This window comes from Pecten maximus, chromosome 14 (genome assembly GCF_902652985.1).
Source record: "Pecten maximus chromosome 14, xPecMax1.1, whole genome shotgun sequence".
NCBI classification, from domain to species: domain Eukaryota; kingdom Metazoa; phylum Mollusca; class Bivalvia; order Pectinida; family Pectinidae; genus Pecten; species Pecten maximus.
In genome coordinates, this window is record NC_047028.1 from 16364815 (window position 1) to 16382064 (window position 17250).

The following is a 17250-nucleotide window of genomic DNA, read 5'->3' on the forward strand; positions in this document are numbered from 1 at the left end:
ACAATTTGGTACTATGTTATGTGTAATATATACCGTCATTAATGTTCCAGTTCTCAGACTTCTGTATTGCCACTACACACGCTGTATCCCCTGGGCAATGCCATGCCCCCAAGCTCCAAGGAAAGCCCAAGGCCACCTCCCTCCACCTGCGCTGGGGTAAGTTACCATATAGACTCCAGTATGATACTGTATTTATCTATGAATAAGCCTTCGCCTGGTAACCAGCTGTCCCACCTCTGGTAACCAGCTCACCCATCTCTTGTAACCAATTCACCCATCTCTGGTAACCAACTCATCCATGCCTGGTAACCAATTCACCCATCTCTGGTAACCAACTCACCCATCTCTGATAACCAGCTCAACCATCTCTGGTAAACAGCTCACCCATCTCTGGTAACCAGCTCACCCATCTCTTGTAACCAATTCACCCATCTCTGGTAACCAACTCATCCATCTCTGGTAACCAGCTCACCCATCTCTGGTAACCAGCTCACCCATCTCTTGTAACCAATTCACCCATCTCTGGTAACCAACTCATCCATGCCTGGTAACCAGCTCACCCATCTCTGGTAACCAGCTCACCCATCTCTTGTAACCAATTCACCCATCTCTGGTAACCAACTCATCCATCTCTGGTAACCAGCTCACCCATCTCTGGTAACCAGCTCAGCCATCTCTTGTAACCAATTCACCCATCTCTGGTAACCAACTCATCCATGCCTGGTAACCAGCTCACCCATCTCTGATAACCAGCTCACCCATCTCTGATAACCAGCTCACCCATCTCTGGTAACCATGCAGCTCACCCATCTCTGATAACCAGCTCACCCATCTCTGGTAACCAATTCACCCATCTCTGGTAACCAGCTCACCCATGCCTGTTAACCAACTCAGTTTTGCCTCCTTGATATGGTTTTAGCATAATTAAATGCTAAGTAAAAATCATGTTTTTTATTATAAATATGTAATTTTATCTTCCTTTCAAGGTTCTATTTAAAACAGTTTATTTAGAGCGTGTATGATAAAATCACTTGATTGAAAAAAAATTCGAGGGGAAAAAGAAAAAAACCTAAGGGAAAATACATACCTGAAGGATATATATGTTTGGGAAACATTAATTGTAACATGTATCTGCTTTAGGTTACCCGGAGTATGATGGAGGGGCAAATGTCATGGAGTTTACTGCTCAGATGATCAACCCAGACAATACAAGCCGAGAAGTGTTCAAAGGTCGCGACCTTGACTGTATAGTGGCCGGTCTGTCACCAGGACGTCCATATCTATTCCAAGTTCGGGCATTTAATATGGTTGGGGTATGTTGGTTTTTTTATAAGTAATAATGCCTATAAACCTGCTATTAGTTCTGGACCTCTCAGAGTCAATCTGTGTGTCTAGTCAGCCTTGTCTTTGAGATGTGTTATACTTTGTTATGGTTAAACTTGGATACTTCTTGGCACATTTAAAACTTTTGAATTTTTGAATAGATTTTGATTTTGATAAACAAACATAAGTTCAGTATGATATCTAAAGTATGGGCAATAGAATTGTTTTAGTATTTTTGTCCCGCATTTGACCTTCTTAAGAACTGATAAGTTGTGACAATGTGGTGATGCAGTGTCATAGTTTAATACTTGTTTTATCTTTGTAGGGTGGACCCTGGTCAGAACCCCTGGAAGTGGTGAGTGGTGCAGGGGTACCCGACCCCCCTAAAACACCCCTCGTCAACTGTCGCTCCCCTCACAGTGCGATGGTGCTGTGGGACTCTCCCGTCAACAATGGTGCTACAATTACTGACTACAGGCTGGAGTGGCAGCACAAGTCAGATCTCGACTTTACACAGGTACGTGAAACAAGGTGAAATCTAGACACAGCCTTACACAGGTGAAATCATAACTCAATTAGGTACACCTCACACAGGTACGTGAAACACTGTGAAACCTAGACACAGCCTTACACAGGTGAAATCATAACTCAATTAGGTACACCTCACACAGGTACGTGAAACACTGTGAAACCTAGACACAGCCTTACACAGGTGAAATCATAACTCAATTAGGTACACCTCACACAGGTGAAATCATAACTCAATTAGGTACACCTCACACAGGTGAAATCTTAACTCACTTAGGTACACCTCACAGGTGAAATCTTAACTCACTGTGGTACTCCTTGCACGGTTAAAATCATAACTGTCATAGGTACAGACCTCACACTTGTGAAATCGTATCTCACCACGGTAACTTCATGCAGGTACGTCAACACCTAGGTACATAAAATATCCTTTTACTTAGAAATCTTCTATTTTATCATTTGAAATATAATAGTGATTGTACTCATATTTGCACTGGTCATCTTTTGATTTTCTTACCTTTCTAAGTATTTAGTCCTCACAAATATTTCTTCATCATTGCATCTTCTTTCTTTCAGTTATATTTTGGTTCTAACATGAATTATGAGGTGAAGGGTTTGACACCTGCTACCTTGTACAGTTTTCGTGTTCAGGTAAGTACTAAGTCACTAGATATATATTATGAACTTAAAAAAGAATGATATCTACAGTGTATTTTGATTTACATTTTAGCTATTTAATCTTAATCAACAATTAAGGAGTTATAGAAATGTTGATCATCATTTGTTACAAGCAAGCTGTCTATCAGATATAATGTATTTTATTAACAAAATAATTTTAGGATAAATATGTATACATCTTGTAACAACTTGTATTATAAGTGTGTGTAGAAATGATAATCACAATTGATTTTTTTCAAGTCGTTACACTTTGTCTCATGCAGGCAATCAACAGTGCAGGTTCGGGTCCATTCAGTGCAGTGGCGACCTGTGTGACCCCGCCTTCTAGTCCGTCACCGGTTGTTTACATTCGTCATACTGCCAATGCTAACACTATCTCCTTGTCCTGGAAAGAGCCTAACTGTAATGGCAGTGACATCAGCTCCTACAACATCGACATCGGAGAAAAACAACTTATCTCTACAAGTGCTGTCACCGAGTATCTCTTAGAGGAGCTGGCTCCCGAGTCTGTGTACAAGTAGGTGGAAAATGAAGCAAGGGACATAACTCACAGTTGTCTGTGTGATAGCAATGACATGATTTTGGTCGGATGTAATTTTAGTGTCAGTTTCCTGTCAAATGTTTGTCTACATTTTTTCATTTGTTCATTTACTCTCGTCTCTTTATTTATTTCTCCAATTTGTTGTAAATAAGTGGTTTATATCATCTTCCTCTAATTTATATAAAAATATTGTAAATAACTTTTTATGTGATGTTTATTGTAATCATGTTTCCATTGTACTTCCGACAGGGTGCGAATACAAGCTGTCAATGGTATTGGGGTGGGTGCATTTAGCTCACCGGTGCGTATATCAACCAAGCCCCTGCCCCCAAACCCGTCTCGATTAGAGTGTGTGATTTTTGCCCCCAATAGCCTGAAGCTGAAGTGGGGAGATGGGCGTAACCCTGATATGGTTACTTATACACTGGAGATGGAAAGGGAGGATGGCAAGTAAGTGTTCACACTAATTCCTCTCATAATGGAGGCCCCCGGCTTTCCTTTTGTTTTAGTGATTAGAATGTAATACCATCCTTAATTGTATTGAGAATTGATAACTTAAAGCGGATATTTCTGAAAAAAAAAAAAGAAAGATGTAGGAAAAACAATAAGATAGTAATAGATACAAAATTTTAAATTGTTCAAGGTTGTGGGAATGAGGGGAGGGGTATTAAATATCTCAAAAGTACAGTAAACATTTCTGCTGGCAAAGGTTAACAACTGTGTATTTTACTACACATAATGTAGACTTTCAAAACAATTTTAACTATTAATGCTTGCTGTCCTGATGAAAATTTCATGTGATTACAATAAATTCAACATCATGTACAATTTAACTTCTTGTTCAAATATGAGATGGATATGACACAGAGCTGATGATATTAAATGGTTTGTATGATATTGTAGCTTCCAGCCTGTGTACAGTGGTCCAGCCCACGCCTACAAGGTCAACAAACTCACAGAAATGTCAAGTTACGACTTTAGGATATATGCCAGTAATGTGGCAGGGAATGGTCCATATTCCGAGGTTTTCACATTCACAACCTTAAAGGCACCTCCACCGGCATTGAAAGGTATGGAGAATGAAATTCCTGACTCTCAAAATTCAAGAGAAAGTAACAGTGATCAATCTACAATTTAATGAGTCCTTTTCAACTGAATTACTAAAAAAAAAAAAGTGTAGTCCCACGGTGTTAAACTATTTCTAGAAAGTCCCATCAAAATTCTATGAGTACAGGACTTAAGACAATGATTTCCACTGCAGCTATGTTGATGGATGCTAAAACATTGACCATCTTTGTCGTTGTTATGACTTTCGTTACTTTTTCGGCCTGATAGAATATTGCTCTACCAGTACCTTTGATACTTTGTCTCTCAACAAGAAAATTTGTTTTAAGATTATGTCTCACAGATCAAATAAATTCTAAAAATAGAATTTTTAGGTCACCTGGGACAAAGTTCAGGTTACAGGTCAAATTTGCTAAAATCTTTAAACAACTTCTTCTCACTAAGCAAGAGACCAAAAGATCTGATATTGAGCCTTTAGCATGCTGGGCGAACAACATTGACCTCAGATTCAAGGTCACTGGAATAAAATCTGCCAAAATACATCAAAAGTCAGGGGATCATTAAGACATATGGGCCTCTTGTTATTTTTCTCCCAGATAGAAAAGTGTCTTTTTCTCCAGTAACGGTTGTCTTGTATTATCCAACGTTTATCTGATAAAACACCCTTTGCCTGGTAACAAGCCCACTAAGTCTAATGGAGGCCTGTACAAATGCTAACAAATGTTATATCATTGTACATGTGATTGGCCTCTTGTCGTTCAGGATAAATATGTTATTTCTTTAATTTCTCTCCTACATAAAGTTAACATTCTTACATTTCTAATTTTGTTTTCTCCAGCACCAAAGATCCAAGACATACAGCTGACCAGCTGTAACGTGGATTGGGCGAGCGTGCGACCAATGGGCTCCGACAGTATAGTGTATATCTTACAGTTACAGAGTAGGGACCATGAGTACAAACAGGTTAGTATGGCATCAATTATTGCCACTCATATTGTGGAGATAATCTGGAGCAGTCTCCCTTCTATAAGATATCCGGAGTAGTCTCCCTTCTATGAGATATCCGGAGCAGTCTGCCTTCTATAAGATATCGAGCAGTCTCCCTTCTATAGGATATCCGGAGCAGTCTCCCTTCTATAAGATATCTGGAGCAGTCTGCCTTCTATAAGATATCCGGAGCAGTCTCCCTTCTATAAGATATCCGGAGCAGTCTCCCTTCTATAAGATATCCGGAGTAGTCTCCCTTCTATAAAATATCCGGAGTAGTCTCCCTTCTATAAGATATCCAGAGCAGTCACCCTTCTATAAGATATCCGGTGCAGTCTGCCTTCTATAAGATATCCGGAGCAGTCTCCCTTCTATAAGATATCCGGAGCAGACAGCCTTCTATAAGATATCCGGTGCAGTCTCCCTTCTATAAGATATCCGGAGCAGACAGCCTTCTATAAGATATCCGGTGCAGTCTCCCTTCTATAAGATATCCGGAGCAGACAGCCTTCTATAAGATATCCGGAGCAGTCTCCCTTCTATAAGATATCCGGAGCAGACAGCCTTCTATAAGATATCCGGTGCAGTCTCCCTTCTATAAGATATCCGGAGCAGACTGCCTTCTATTAGATATTCGGAGCAGTCTCCCTTCTATAAGATACTTCAGTCTTTTTCATTTAAGTTTATTCCCAAACAATTTCAGCCCTTGTAATCGTCATATTTTGAAATAACATCTTGATATTAGTAACTAAATGAGCTTAATGTCAACAAAAAATGATGATGGATGTATTTTTGTTCTATCCTACACCATACTGAAACACTGAAAAAAAGTTTTTATAAAAACTCTTTATTAACACTGCTCACAGTCCGTATAAAAATTAAAGTTTTTTGTTTCCAGTGATATTTTCCAAGATTTTAAGATTTTGAGGATTTATACAATGTCAATTTGCATATTTACTTTTTGTTATACTGATTTTTTTCACATTTTTCCTGATACAAAGTTCTCAGAAATGACAAGAAGATTATTTCTTATATCTAAAGTATGTTTCAAGACATTTTACATATTAAAGTTCCACATACTAGATTTTGTTAATGTCGTACATGTTTCTGTAGTGATTCACTACTGTTTGGTTTTCAGTTTTGGAGTGATACATTTCTGTATGTTTCCTTTGTAGATGTATAGAGGCCCTGCCACTTCTTACAGCCTACACACGCTCAGTCCAAAGACGGAGTATACGATACGAGTGTGTGCTGTGCGGCAGTGTTTGGACAAATCGGACGACGTGGTGGGTCCTTTCAGTCCGTGTGTCATGTTCACCACTCCGAGCTTGGAACCAGTCACAAGCTTAGAGCCAAAACTCTTGGAGACAAAAATCGTTGAACCAAAACAACTAACTGACCAACAATGGGCAATGATTATATTGCTTGGGTTCGTCATATTTGCTTGCCTTGTAGCCTTCGTGGCACAACAAATTATTCTTTACACTTCCAGTCATTCAGCACGACATGACGACTTATGAGAAATATTTTTTAAAAGAAAAACTTTTTTTTTCTTTCAACTTTTAAGACTAAAAGATTTGTTACATGATGGAAGCCAAATGCTACACAGTGCTAAAAGGATATCGTAAAATATATCGCAGGTTATCAGGGAATCAATGCCTTTTACTTCTTGAGATTTGTGGTGAAGGCAAGCTGAGAAGAAGGAGAATTTTGGTTGGTTCCTTAGATCATGCACCTGGAAAGAAGAAGAGATTTGATTGGTTCCTGAGATCATGCACCTTCAAAGAAGGTGAAATTTGTTGGGATACTTGGATCGGAAAATATTGTGATAAATTGACTAAAGTCTTCGTCCATGATAAACCTGTGGCATTAGCAGATAACTGGAGACTCTTGGCACCAACTGGTCATGACTAATGACCTTGAAATCAGTGAGAAGGTTGACCAGTGGTCATCTGGAGAAGTGACCAGTCTCAGCTGTTGTGTTTGACTTCTTGTGGAATCTAGTTGTGTGTGTTTAGCTCCATATCAAAGGCTTAAGGTTATGTGATGGTTTGCCTTTTTGAAAAGTCTTTGCTTAAGTCACTGTGTCCAGTTTAAGAAAAAAACAACACAAAAACATATTGTTTCCACTGTTGCTACAGTCAGACATGTTAAAGGACAGCGGATCACCAGAGGGAGTTCAGAATGTTTTATCATGTAAACTTAGTGATGACTGGCTGGGTAAAAATGTGCATTTCTGTTACACTGACATTGATTGGCTAATTTATCAATGTGGGGTAACTTTTTTTCGCCTTTTTTTTTTTCGTGATATGGTATCTTCCAGTTCATGTGTCGTGCAGAAACATCATGACATTATTTTTCCATAAATCATCACATGTTGGGTGTCTGGGTGGCCTACCTAGTATAAATCATTTTCCTATCAAAGCAAGGTCAGACTATATACAGGTGATGTCATTTTAGCAAACATTGTCCATTGATCAATATTCATTATAAAAGGTCTCTTTAGACAATTGTGATAATCCGATGGATCTGAAGAAACATTAGTAGACGGTGTTTCAGAATGTTGTTTTTTGGTCTGCATTAATTGTTAGTCATTAAGATTGTTATGCTTTACAATAATCAATGATTGAATCATAAACAAAAATCATAAAGGTCATTTCATAAAGGAAATTATTATGAAAAAAAAATTTATTATAAAAACCAGCTGGATGTGTAAGGATCATTTAAGGGTATAAACTACCTTTATGTAACAGACATGTCTCTTTTTCCAAAAGAGTTCCATGTCAGTAAACATTTTTTTATGTGAAGTAATTAATCTAAACTTTGATGATAAGTTAATGCCAGTTGAAATTTCTATATCACTTATGAGAATGTACACTTTGATCAGGAAGCTTAGATCATGGTGATTACCAAAACAAGGATGATCAAATGAAATTGACATGACATACCCTGTCATTTTAAGATTACAAATGGCAGTGATGTGTTCTTTTTACTTGTTCAAATTGATGTTATATGGCAGACGAGCAGAGCCTACATGTCCGAGAACCAATGAATTAACACCTGAAATTAGAATGTTTGTCTAACGACTGATGTAAATTTGTAAAGCAGCATGAGGTGAGGTTGGTACTGGTCACAATCATTTTGTCTTGATATTTCATGCTTACAATGTGATATTTAATTAAAGATGATCTTGTTCTACATAGAAGTTAATTTACTTGGAAACTCGTACTTACTGCTTTTTGAATCCTGTATTGGTAAACAATTTAGCGGTATATGATAATTATCAAATTCATGCAATAATCAAATTGTAGATTCATATGTAGCGGACAAAAAGGAAAGTAATATTATATATGTGGTAAAACTACTGAAGAAGCTAGGTAATGTGATAAATCATTTATTGTGTACTTTAAAAGTTGTACAGTTGAGCACTTTGACCATGTCCTATCATCAAGTTCAACTCTTACTGGATTTTAACAGCATTGGTACGAAACACGGTTGTAACCTAGTCAATATATTACTACCAATATCTGTTATATAAATATTGCCATTTTACATATATATTATATATATTATATATCACCCATTTACGATATATCTGTAATTGCCATTTATATGTATCAACTGTCTATGATGTTATATCTGCGTACAGTAAACACAGACATTAGTTTGACATGATATTTTCATTTTTTGCTGTCACTAAAGCTGTGTAGCTATGTTATATATATATTATACATATGACATCATCATCGTCACTGTTATTACAGTGCCGTAATATTGCTGTAATATACAATTATATATACATATATATATTTCCTATACATAATGTATATTTATGTATATATGATGTATATGGATATGTGGACGGTCAGTTACGACCCAATGCAAGACTACAATCAGGAGCTTCAGAATTTTGTGCATGATGCTTACTGTGGACAATTTTTTTCTCACTATATATGTTTTTTTCTGCATTCTTAAATAATCAATATACTTATAGTTGATGTATAAATTCACCTATGAATAGACCTAGCTACCTAGAATAACCCCGTTACCATGGGGATAGTGCTGCATCTGTTGCCATGGCAATACATCCTTGTGTGACAAACCCTTTAGTTAAATGGACCAAGCCCCTGTGGTAAAGGGTATATGCTTATCAGGCTGAATATTTGACAAGACTTTTATTTTTTAAAGTCAAAGATTTCTGGATAGGCTTCAAGTTATACATATATATTTTTTGTTAAATGGTCTTCAGATTTCATAGTTTTCTTGATGTTAGATCAGAAATAGATGGATTTTTTTTTTTTTTTTTTGTTGTTGTTGTAAATAAACTCGAGTCTACTATTATGAGGAAAGGGAGTAGAAACATTGTTCATATCCATCATGCTACTGTAGTATCATTACCAGGAATAGCAGGTCATCAAACTTCAGTTTTGCAAAATATAGTTACAGTATGTCTTTCAAGAAAAAATCCTAAGATTAAAACTAGCTGATTGATTGTCGAGAAGTCTCTAGTACCTAATGCATTGTTAATTATTATCAAGTCCCTGACAAGAAAATATTTTTTATGCCAAATCTGCTCTTGGCCAAATTTCTATTGTTTAGTTTGTTAACACAGTTTTAATGTACTCACTAGGAATAATTGAAAAACTTCTCATGTATGTAGTCCTAAGTTTTTCTCTTTTACTAAATTATGATTAAATTTAATGATATAATATATGTGTTAGATATTTAACACTTCAGCTTCTTGCCAAAGCCACCAAAAGCTGTCTGCAGGTATTATCTTACCTGCAGGAGTTTAACAACTGATATCATTACTTACAGGGATAGAGGTTTTCCTGGTATTGTTAAAGCATCATATTCAATGATCATTGTCGGATAGAATATTAGCGTAGATATACTGATGTTTATGTTATTTTTGTTTTACTGGGTCGCATTACACAGGCTATTATAGGGAATATGCGGGTCGTAATTCCCTGCCAAAGATATTACTGTCTAGAATCTCGAGAAATCAAGGACATTTGAAACAGAGAAACATTGATTTAAAAATTAGTTTTAATTTTTCTATGTTGCAAATTTATCACAAATATCATTTGCCCTTGTGAAGAAGTAAATCGATATTTTACAAATACAATATACAGTTAAATTGAAAATAGTGGGAAAAAATAAAGGTTGTTTTTATTGTAAAGTTAGAACCAACTAAACAGAGAGCTTAGTCTTAAAGAAATGCCATGCTATATAGGTATTTAGGTGTGACATTCTACATAAAAATTTAGGTGGGACGTTCTACATAACAATTTTGTCGTGAAGTTCTACATAACTATTTAGGTATGACATTCGATATAACAATTTAGGCGCGACGCTCTGCAGAAAAATTTTGGCATGATGTACACAACTATTTAGGTGTGACATTATATATAACAACTTAGGCGGGGCATTCTACATATCTATTTAGTATTTAGGCATGACGTTCTAATTTAGGCGTGCCATTCTACATAACAATTTAGGCGTGATGTTCTACATAACTATTTATATTATCCAATTAATATTTGTTATACGGTATCCATGGTAACACAATCCATGACTTAGTTAGGCCAGTAAAATATCAAGTGCAATAAACTAAATTAAAAAATGTTAATTTCCTGGAGAAATCAACAACTATTGTACATTAATTAGCATTTTAATCATATAAAAATTAAAATGCTCTAATTAAAAATGAGCAATTTCCATACGTTAATTTATGACATGTAGACAATTGAAGTATATTTTGATAAGCGTGCAGCAGTGTTTATATAATAACTGTATTTAACCATATGTTGATATTTGTGGTTAAGAATGGATTACAGGATCAGCGCCAGTAACTTGGTCTAAGGAATCTATGTATACATCATATATGTATATATTTATGTGGAAAAGAGATATTTCGTGTAAATAGGATGAGTAAACCAAATTATATATGCTTTCATCTTTGTCATTGAAATTTGCTGTCAAATCTATCGGTAGCCTACTTTATTCACAGTGCCACATTTCTAAAACTTTGAAACAGGAAAACTGAATGATTTGTTTATAGAGCCAAATCTGTATTGAGAAACTTCCAGTAGAAGGGTCAGAAGTGTTCTTTTTACAGAGATGCAGGTCTGTATGTACAGTCAGTTGTAAACTACATTCTGAGGGGGGATGGCGGTCTAGCTCATAAGAGAGTTGTTCTGAATAGGGTGGTCTCTTTTAATAGCAAGTTTCATCTTGTCAAGTCGGTGATTAATTTTTTTTTGATATATATATAAACAAGGATGCCATTATCGAGGTTAGTGTTAATATATATTTGCCTCTTCAGTATATCAAGAGAGAGTCTTCATCAATTCTTGTTTTACAGATTTGTACATCAATCTGTTTTTGTCAGTTTTCATGCTTGTTTTTAATCTTACCAAATGTACAATTATCAAGCTTTGTATGTGGATGTATCTCTAGGCGTGTCCTGAAAATCAGATTTAGATCACCGTCACCTAGCTGAATTTCCTTTTTTTCCTGATCGGGTAAATTAACACTATGCTGGACAATCAAATGGACTTTGTCACAATTAAAAAACGAGACTAGGTATAAAACTTACCGTTACTTCTGAAGTCTGTTTTGTGCCGTAGTAGGAACATTAATATCAATATTCTAGAAAATCCTTACATGAGGAGAGCTGTGTATTTACCTAAGTCTATATTGTCCTTCGATAGAATGAAATAAAGGTATCAATGCAGTAACTGTGGATCAATGTCGCCAACATTTTTAAAGCCATGTTTGTATAAATATTTCTATATTTACTGTATACATTAATTATAACGACATAATGCAGTTTGATGTTGAATTTTTTATTTCCTAGCTATACACTTTCAGGGTATCTACCTTATTCATGTTTCAAACTTTTAAAAATGACACCTTACCTGTGTTTGAAGGGATTCAAATTTTGTTGACTATTGATGTTAGAAATTTGAAAGCTGTGAATGCGACCCTTCATTTTTACTGTTACCACTTACTGCTGAACTTGTTACTTCCTATTGATTTGATTGTTTTTCTTTGAAGCACTTTTGTTTGCTATTGCTTAATGTTAATCTTTGACATTACTCATACCACATTATTAGTAAAATATATCATATTTTGAGAAAAAGCAGTGTGTTGTTTCTTTCCAAAGTTGTTCTGGTCTGGGACATTTCTCAATGCCATGTGATGCTAATTCTAAGGCAGGACAAAAATTCTTCTATTATTGAAGAAATGTTCAACTGTGGTAGCAGAACTGTAGCACTATGAGATAAAACCACCATTTTTTCATGTGTTTTAGTTGGTAATTGGCTAATTAACATATCCCAGAATTTGGTGTTAGGTGAGCTGGTACATAATAGGCAGTTGTACCAGTACAAAACAACATTTTTTACGTTATTTTTCAGGGTAGAATAGAAATGTGAATAAAATGAAAATTATGGCTTATTTCCTAATTTTTCTCAGATTTGCATGTTTCTAATTTTTCAAACTTTTGTTAAAATCCCCCAAAATTCACCTATACAAGAAACACAACTTTAAGAATCATGGATGAAATAAAACATTCTTAAGCACAAGATCAGGGAAAGACAAAAGAACTGAAAAAATAGATAGGTTGTAGTTATAAATCCAATGTTAACTGTCTGGAGCCCTACGATCAGGACCTGGTGTAATTCTGTCTTTAACAATAGATTGATGACTGACTGGCAATGCTGCAGAACTTGTCCAAACAGCTCCTTGTATGAAATGGAGATAAAACTGGCAATGCAGCAGAACTTGTCCAAACAGCTCCTTGTATGAAATGGAGATTAAACTATCATTCTTTGATTCTCAAAATTTGTTTTCAAAATAGGCATAATTTGTCCTTTTATTTTGATTTTAAGATATCCACCTATCCATGAAGTTACAAAAAGATATATCTTTATGTGTTGAAATCATTTACGAGAATGTATAAAACCACTGAAAGCCAGAAAGAACTGTAATGTTACAAACCCACTAGATATCTGTCACCTCTAATCATTTTCTACCTAGTTGGTATCCATTGTTAAATTGTATATCTTACAATTATAATTCAGTAGATTTATTAGTTTAAACAGTGTTCTATTTCAAAAAATTTCACAACAACAATTATCCTTTGAAACGTTATAAAAATGGGATTAGAAATCAAGCAGTAAGCTTATACTCCTTTAGAATAGTAGATTTGTATAGCTGGCATCCCTGTATGTTTCCTCAATATTTATTTTCAGAACATTTCTGAAAACAATATCAAGCCTTGATGTGTGTTGTTGAAATTAATTCTTTTGAGTTTCTGATAACATTTGTTTGATGTTTTTGTGAAACAATTTGAAATTTTGGCAAATATTTTAATTAAACGTCTAATATTTCTGTCTCCACAACACTAGTAGGTCCATGCAATGCTATGTGAAGGCATTTTCAAATAAACAAAATTTACCCATCATTAGATTTTCTTTGCAAACTCCTCAACTCCACTGTATATTTAGTGATATTGAGGAAACATGTCTGGTATAAAATCTGTCACTTAACACTTATGATATTTGGCCTTGTCCCTAGTAGTCCGGTACAAAATCTATACACTAATGATATTTGCCCTTCTCTCTAGTATGGTATACATTCTGTCGCTATCACTAATGATATTTGCCCTTCTCTCTAGTATGTTAGTGCTTCTTGCCTGCTTTCTATGATCCAATCTTGCATGACAAAAACCATGAAAACATTATTGTTTAAGTGTCATATTTATGTCATAAACAAAGAGTTTTCTATATTGTTACCATGCTCATAAGAACTTACAGAAAAGGCTAATCAATAAACAACTTTTATATCTAAGTTCAGAAAGATCCCCAGTTCTGATAAAATATATCTGTCTTCAGAAACCATCCTTACACAAAGACATTGAGGAAAAAATAGTTTACTAGACCTGCACTGCTAAGACTAGAAAAGAAACACAAATTGAGCACCAACTATTTTGTAAGACTGCTCCTGCCCAGGAAAATATAAACTAGATGTTGATGACAAAAACCAAACTTGTGCTCTTCAAGTCATTTTACAGTCTGGAAAGCACAATGCAGAAACCACTTAATTGTTTTAAATAAACTCTATTTATTAAAAGTATTGGCAAGCTTATAATTATTATTCCGATACAGCATTCAACTGTTAGAAACATTTTCATTTTTAAAATGATGAGGGTTTTTTTTTCTATGGTACAGGTTTATCTTGGAAAGGCACAATGTAGCACATTTCTTTCAAATATGTATAGATTTGAAGTTTCTTACATAGATCTAAGTCATAGCTTGTTGGTATTTGTGGTTGCAAATGTGGATTATTCTAGCATGCAAGATATGTACCATTGGATAAGCTGCCATATATATTATCTATCTAAATACAAATATTTGTATATATATCTATCACGCTGTAATAATTATAGTGATCACACACCAGCTTCGTTGCTTCGTCCTTCCACAATATACATATACTTGCAATATTTTTGTTATTATTCTTTGAATTGATGTGGTGTCAGACTTTAATTTGAGTCACACCTGTATATACTAGATTGTCTCTTACATGATTGCCAAATTTAGCATTCGGACATTATTTTTTATTTTTGACGATTACTGGCGCCTCAAACCTTCGATATTACGTAACAGTAGAGCCTCATAGCTTTGTATAAGGTAAACACCTGGTCAGTGCTGGCCACACTTTCTGGTAAATTCTCTTCTCTATTTCTTTATTCTTCTCGTCATTGTCAATTAGTCAACTGAACTTTTTTTTTTATTTGATGGACAATCAAATTTTTACCTGATGTTGCTCTTTGTTATTAGTTCAGAAATATAATTTGTATTTTAAAAATTGAATGAAGATCTGTAGACAGTACATCAGTCTGTTTCAAACACATAGGTGCAATATTGCAAGGTATATCTATTTTCGGGATACATATACCTTATTCAGTCATCTTTGTTAGTATTTTTAGATAACTATAATAATCTTTATATTTTGTAGTTACTCTCAAACTGGTTAAGAAATGATAATCTTTTTTTGTTTTGTAATAATTATACAAGTCATGAAGACACCTTTATAAGATGACAATAAGCATACACAGCGTAGTTTTCCTTGATTTGGTTTAGTTGGCCAATTGACAACCACTAGATTTGTTGATTAGGAATGTCCACACAATGTGGTCCAGTTAAGGTATCTATTGTATATCGTGTCACATAAGTCCTGTCTCTATAGATCGCTCTTTCTCTCTCCCTCACTCTCTCGCTCCTCTCTCCCTTCGATGTACATTAGGTATTATTTCTCAAATAGCCATGGATATATTTATTATAATGTGATGTTGGGTCATAAGTAAATATATATTCTATCAATAAAACAAATAAAGCTCATGATTACTAGCCTTATGTTTTCTTTATATATCATAATTGCATCTATTTACAGAGTTTGAGGACGATGATCGACATATGTTATCCTACAAAAAGCAGTTCAGGCAGATCTCAAGCTTGTGGATGCCACTCTGGGCCCAGTTGTTCAAAAGTGATTAGGCTAATCAGTTAAACAACAATTTTGAAACCCTGATAAAATCATTACTGGTAAAACTGACTTAACAATATTTTATGAAACTATAACACTCGACAGTTTCCTCCTACCTGGTCATTCTAATGAATACATACACACAGATTTTGAAATAAAGGAGAAATGAGATTTTCAGTAATTAAGTGATTAATAAAAGCAAATCACCTTTTGAATAACTTGGCCCTGGCGTTCCGGCTTTCCTCCAGATCTTATACCATGGCCTATATATGCTATGTCATTAGACATTATAACTTATCCTAAGTGGATGACAAACCAGAGAGGTGAAATCCTAATAAATATATGATAAATCAGAGATGTGCAATCCTTAATGGATGACAAATTAGAGATGTACAATCCTAAATGGATGACAAATTAGAGACGTACAATCCTAAATGATGACAAATCAGAGATGTGCAATCCTAAATGATGACAAATCAGAGATGTGCAATCCTAAATGATGACTAATCAGAGATGTACAATCCTAAATGGATGACAAATCAGAGATGTACAATCCTAAATGGATGACAAATCAGAGATGTGCAATCCTAAATGATGACAAATCAGAGTTGTGCAATCCTAAATGGATGACAAATCAGAGATGTACAATCCTAAATGGATGACAAATCAGAGATGTGCAATCCTAAATGATGACAAATCAGAGATGTACAATCCTAAATGATGACAAATCAGAGATGTACAATCCTAATAAATATATGACAAATCAGAGATGTACAATCCTAAATGGATGACAAATCAGAGATGTGCAATCCTAAATGATGACAAATCAGAGATGTACAATCCTAAATGGATGACAAATCAGAGATGTGCAATCCTAAATGATGACAAATCAGAGATGTGCAATCCTAAATGATGACAAATCAGAGATGTACAATCCTAAATGGATGACAAATCAGAGATATACAATCCTAAATGGATGACAAATCAGAGTTGTACAATCCTAAATGGATGACAAATCAGAGATGTGCAATCCTAAATGATGACAAATCAGAGATGTACAATCCTAAATGGATGGAAATTCAGAGATGTACAATCCTAAATGGATGACAAATCAGAGATGTACAATCCTAAATGGATGACAAATCAGAGATGTACAATCCTAAATGGATGACAAATCAGAGATGTACAATCCTAAATGGATGACAAATCAGAGATGTACAATCCTAAATGGATGACAAATCAGAGACGTGTAATCCTAAATGGATAACAAATCAGAGATGTGCAATCCTAAATGGATGACAAATCAGAGATGTGCAATCCTAAATGGATGACAAATCAGAGATGTACAATCCTAAATGGATGACAAATCAGAGATGTACAATCCTAAATGGATGACAAATCAGAGACGTGCAATCCTAAATGGATAACAAATAAGAGTTGTGCAATCCTAAATGGATGACAAATCAGAGATGTACAATCCTAAATGGATGACAAATCAGAGATGTACAATCCTAAATGGATGACAAATCAGAGACCTGCAATCCTAAATGGATGACAAATCAGATGTGCAG

At 35.0% G+C, this 17250-nt stretch overlaps 1 protein-coding gene across 3 annotated transcripts in view; it reads left to right on the forward strand.

Moving 5' to 3' along the window:
• The window catches only part of LOC117342513 (fibronectin type-III domain-containing protein 3a-like), a 148969-nt gene extending 133431 nt beyond the window's left edge, over positions 1–15538 (forward strand). For all 3 annotated transcript variants that reach the window (XM_033904689.1, XM_033904690.1, XM_033904691.1), the window contains 9 exons: positions 51–156; positions 1141–1313; positions 1649–1840; positions 2428–2502; positions 2793–3046; positions 3320–3520; positions 3974–4140; positions 4974–5098; positions 6298–15538. In XM_033904689.1, coding sequence (XP_033760580.1) covers positions 51–156; positions 1141–1313; positions 1649–1840; positions 2428–2502; positions 2793–3046; positions 3320–3520; positions 3974–4140; positions 4974–5098; positions 6298–6642 — 1638 coding nt within the window. In that variant the 3' untranslated portion in view covers positions 6643–15538. The remainder of the gene's footprint in view (positions 1–50; positions 157–1140; positions 1314–1648; positions 1841–2427; positions 2503–2792; positions 3047–3319; positions 3521–3973; positions 4141–4973; positions 5099–6297) is intronic.
• Positions 15539–17250: the final 1712 nt, after the last annotated feature.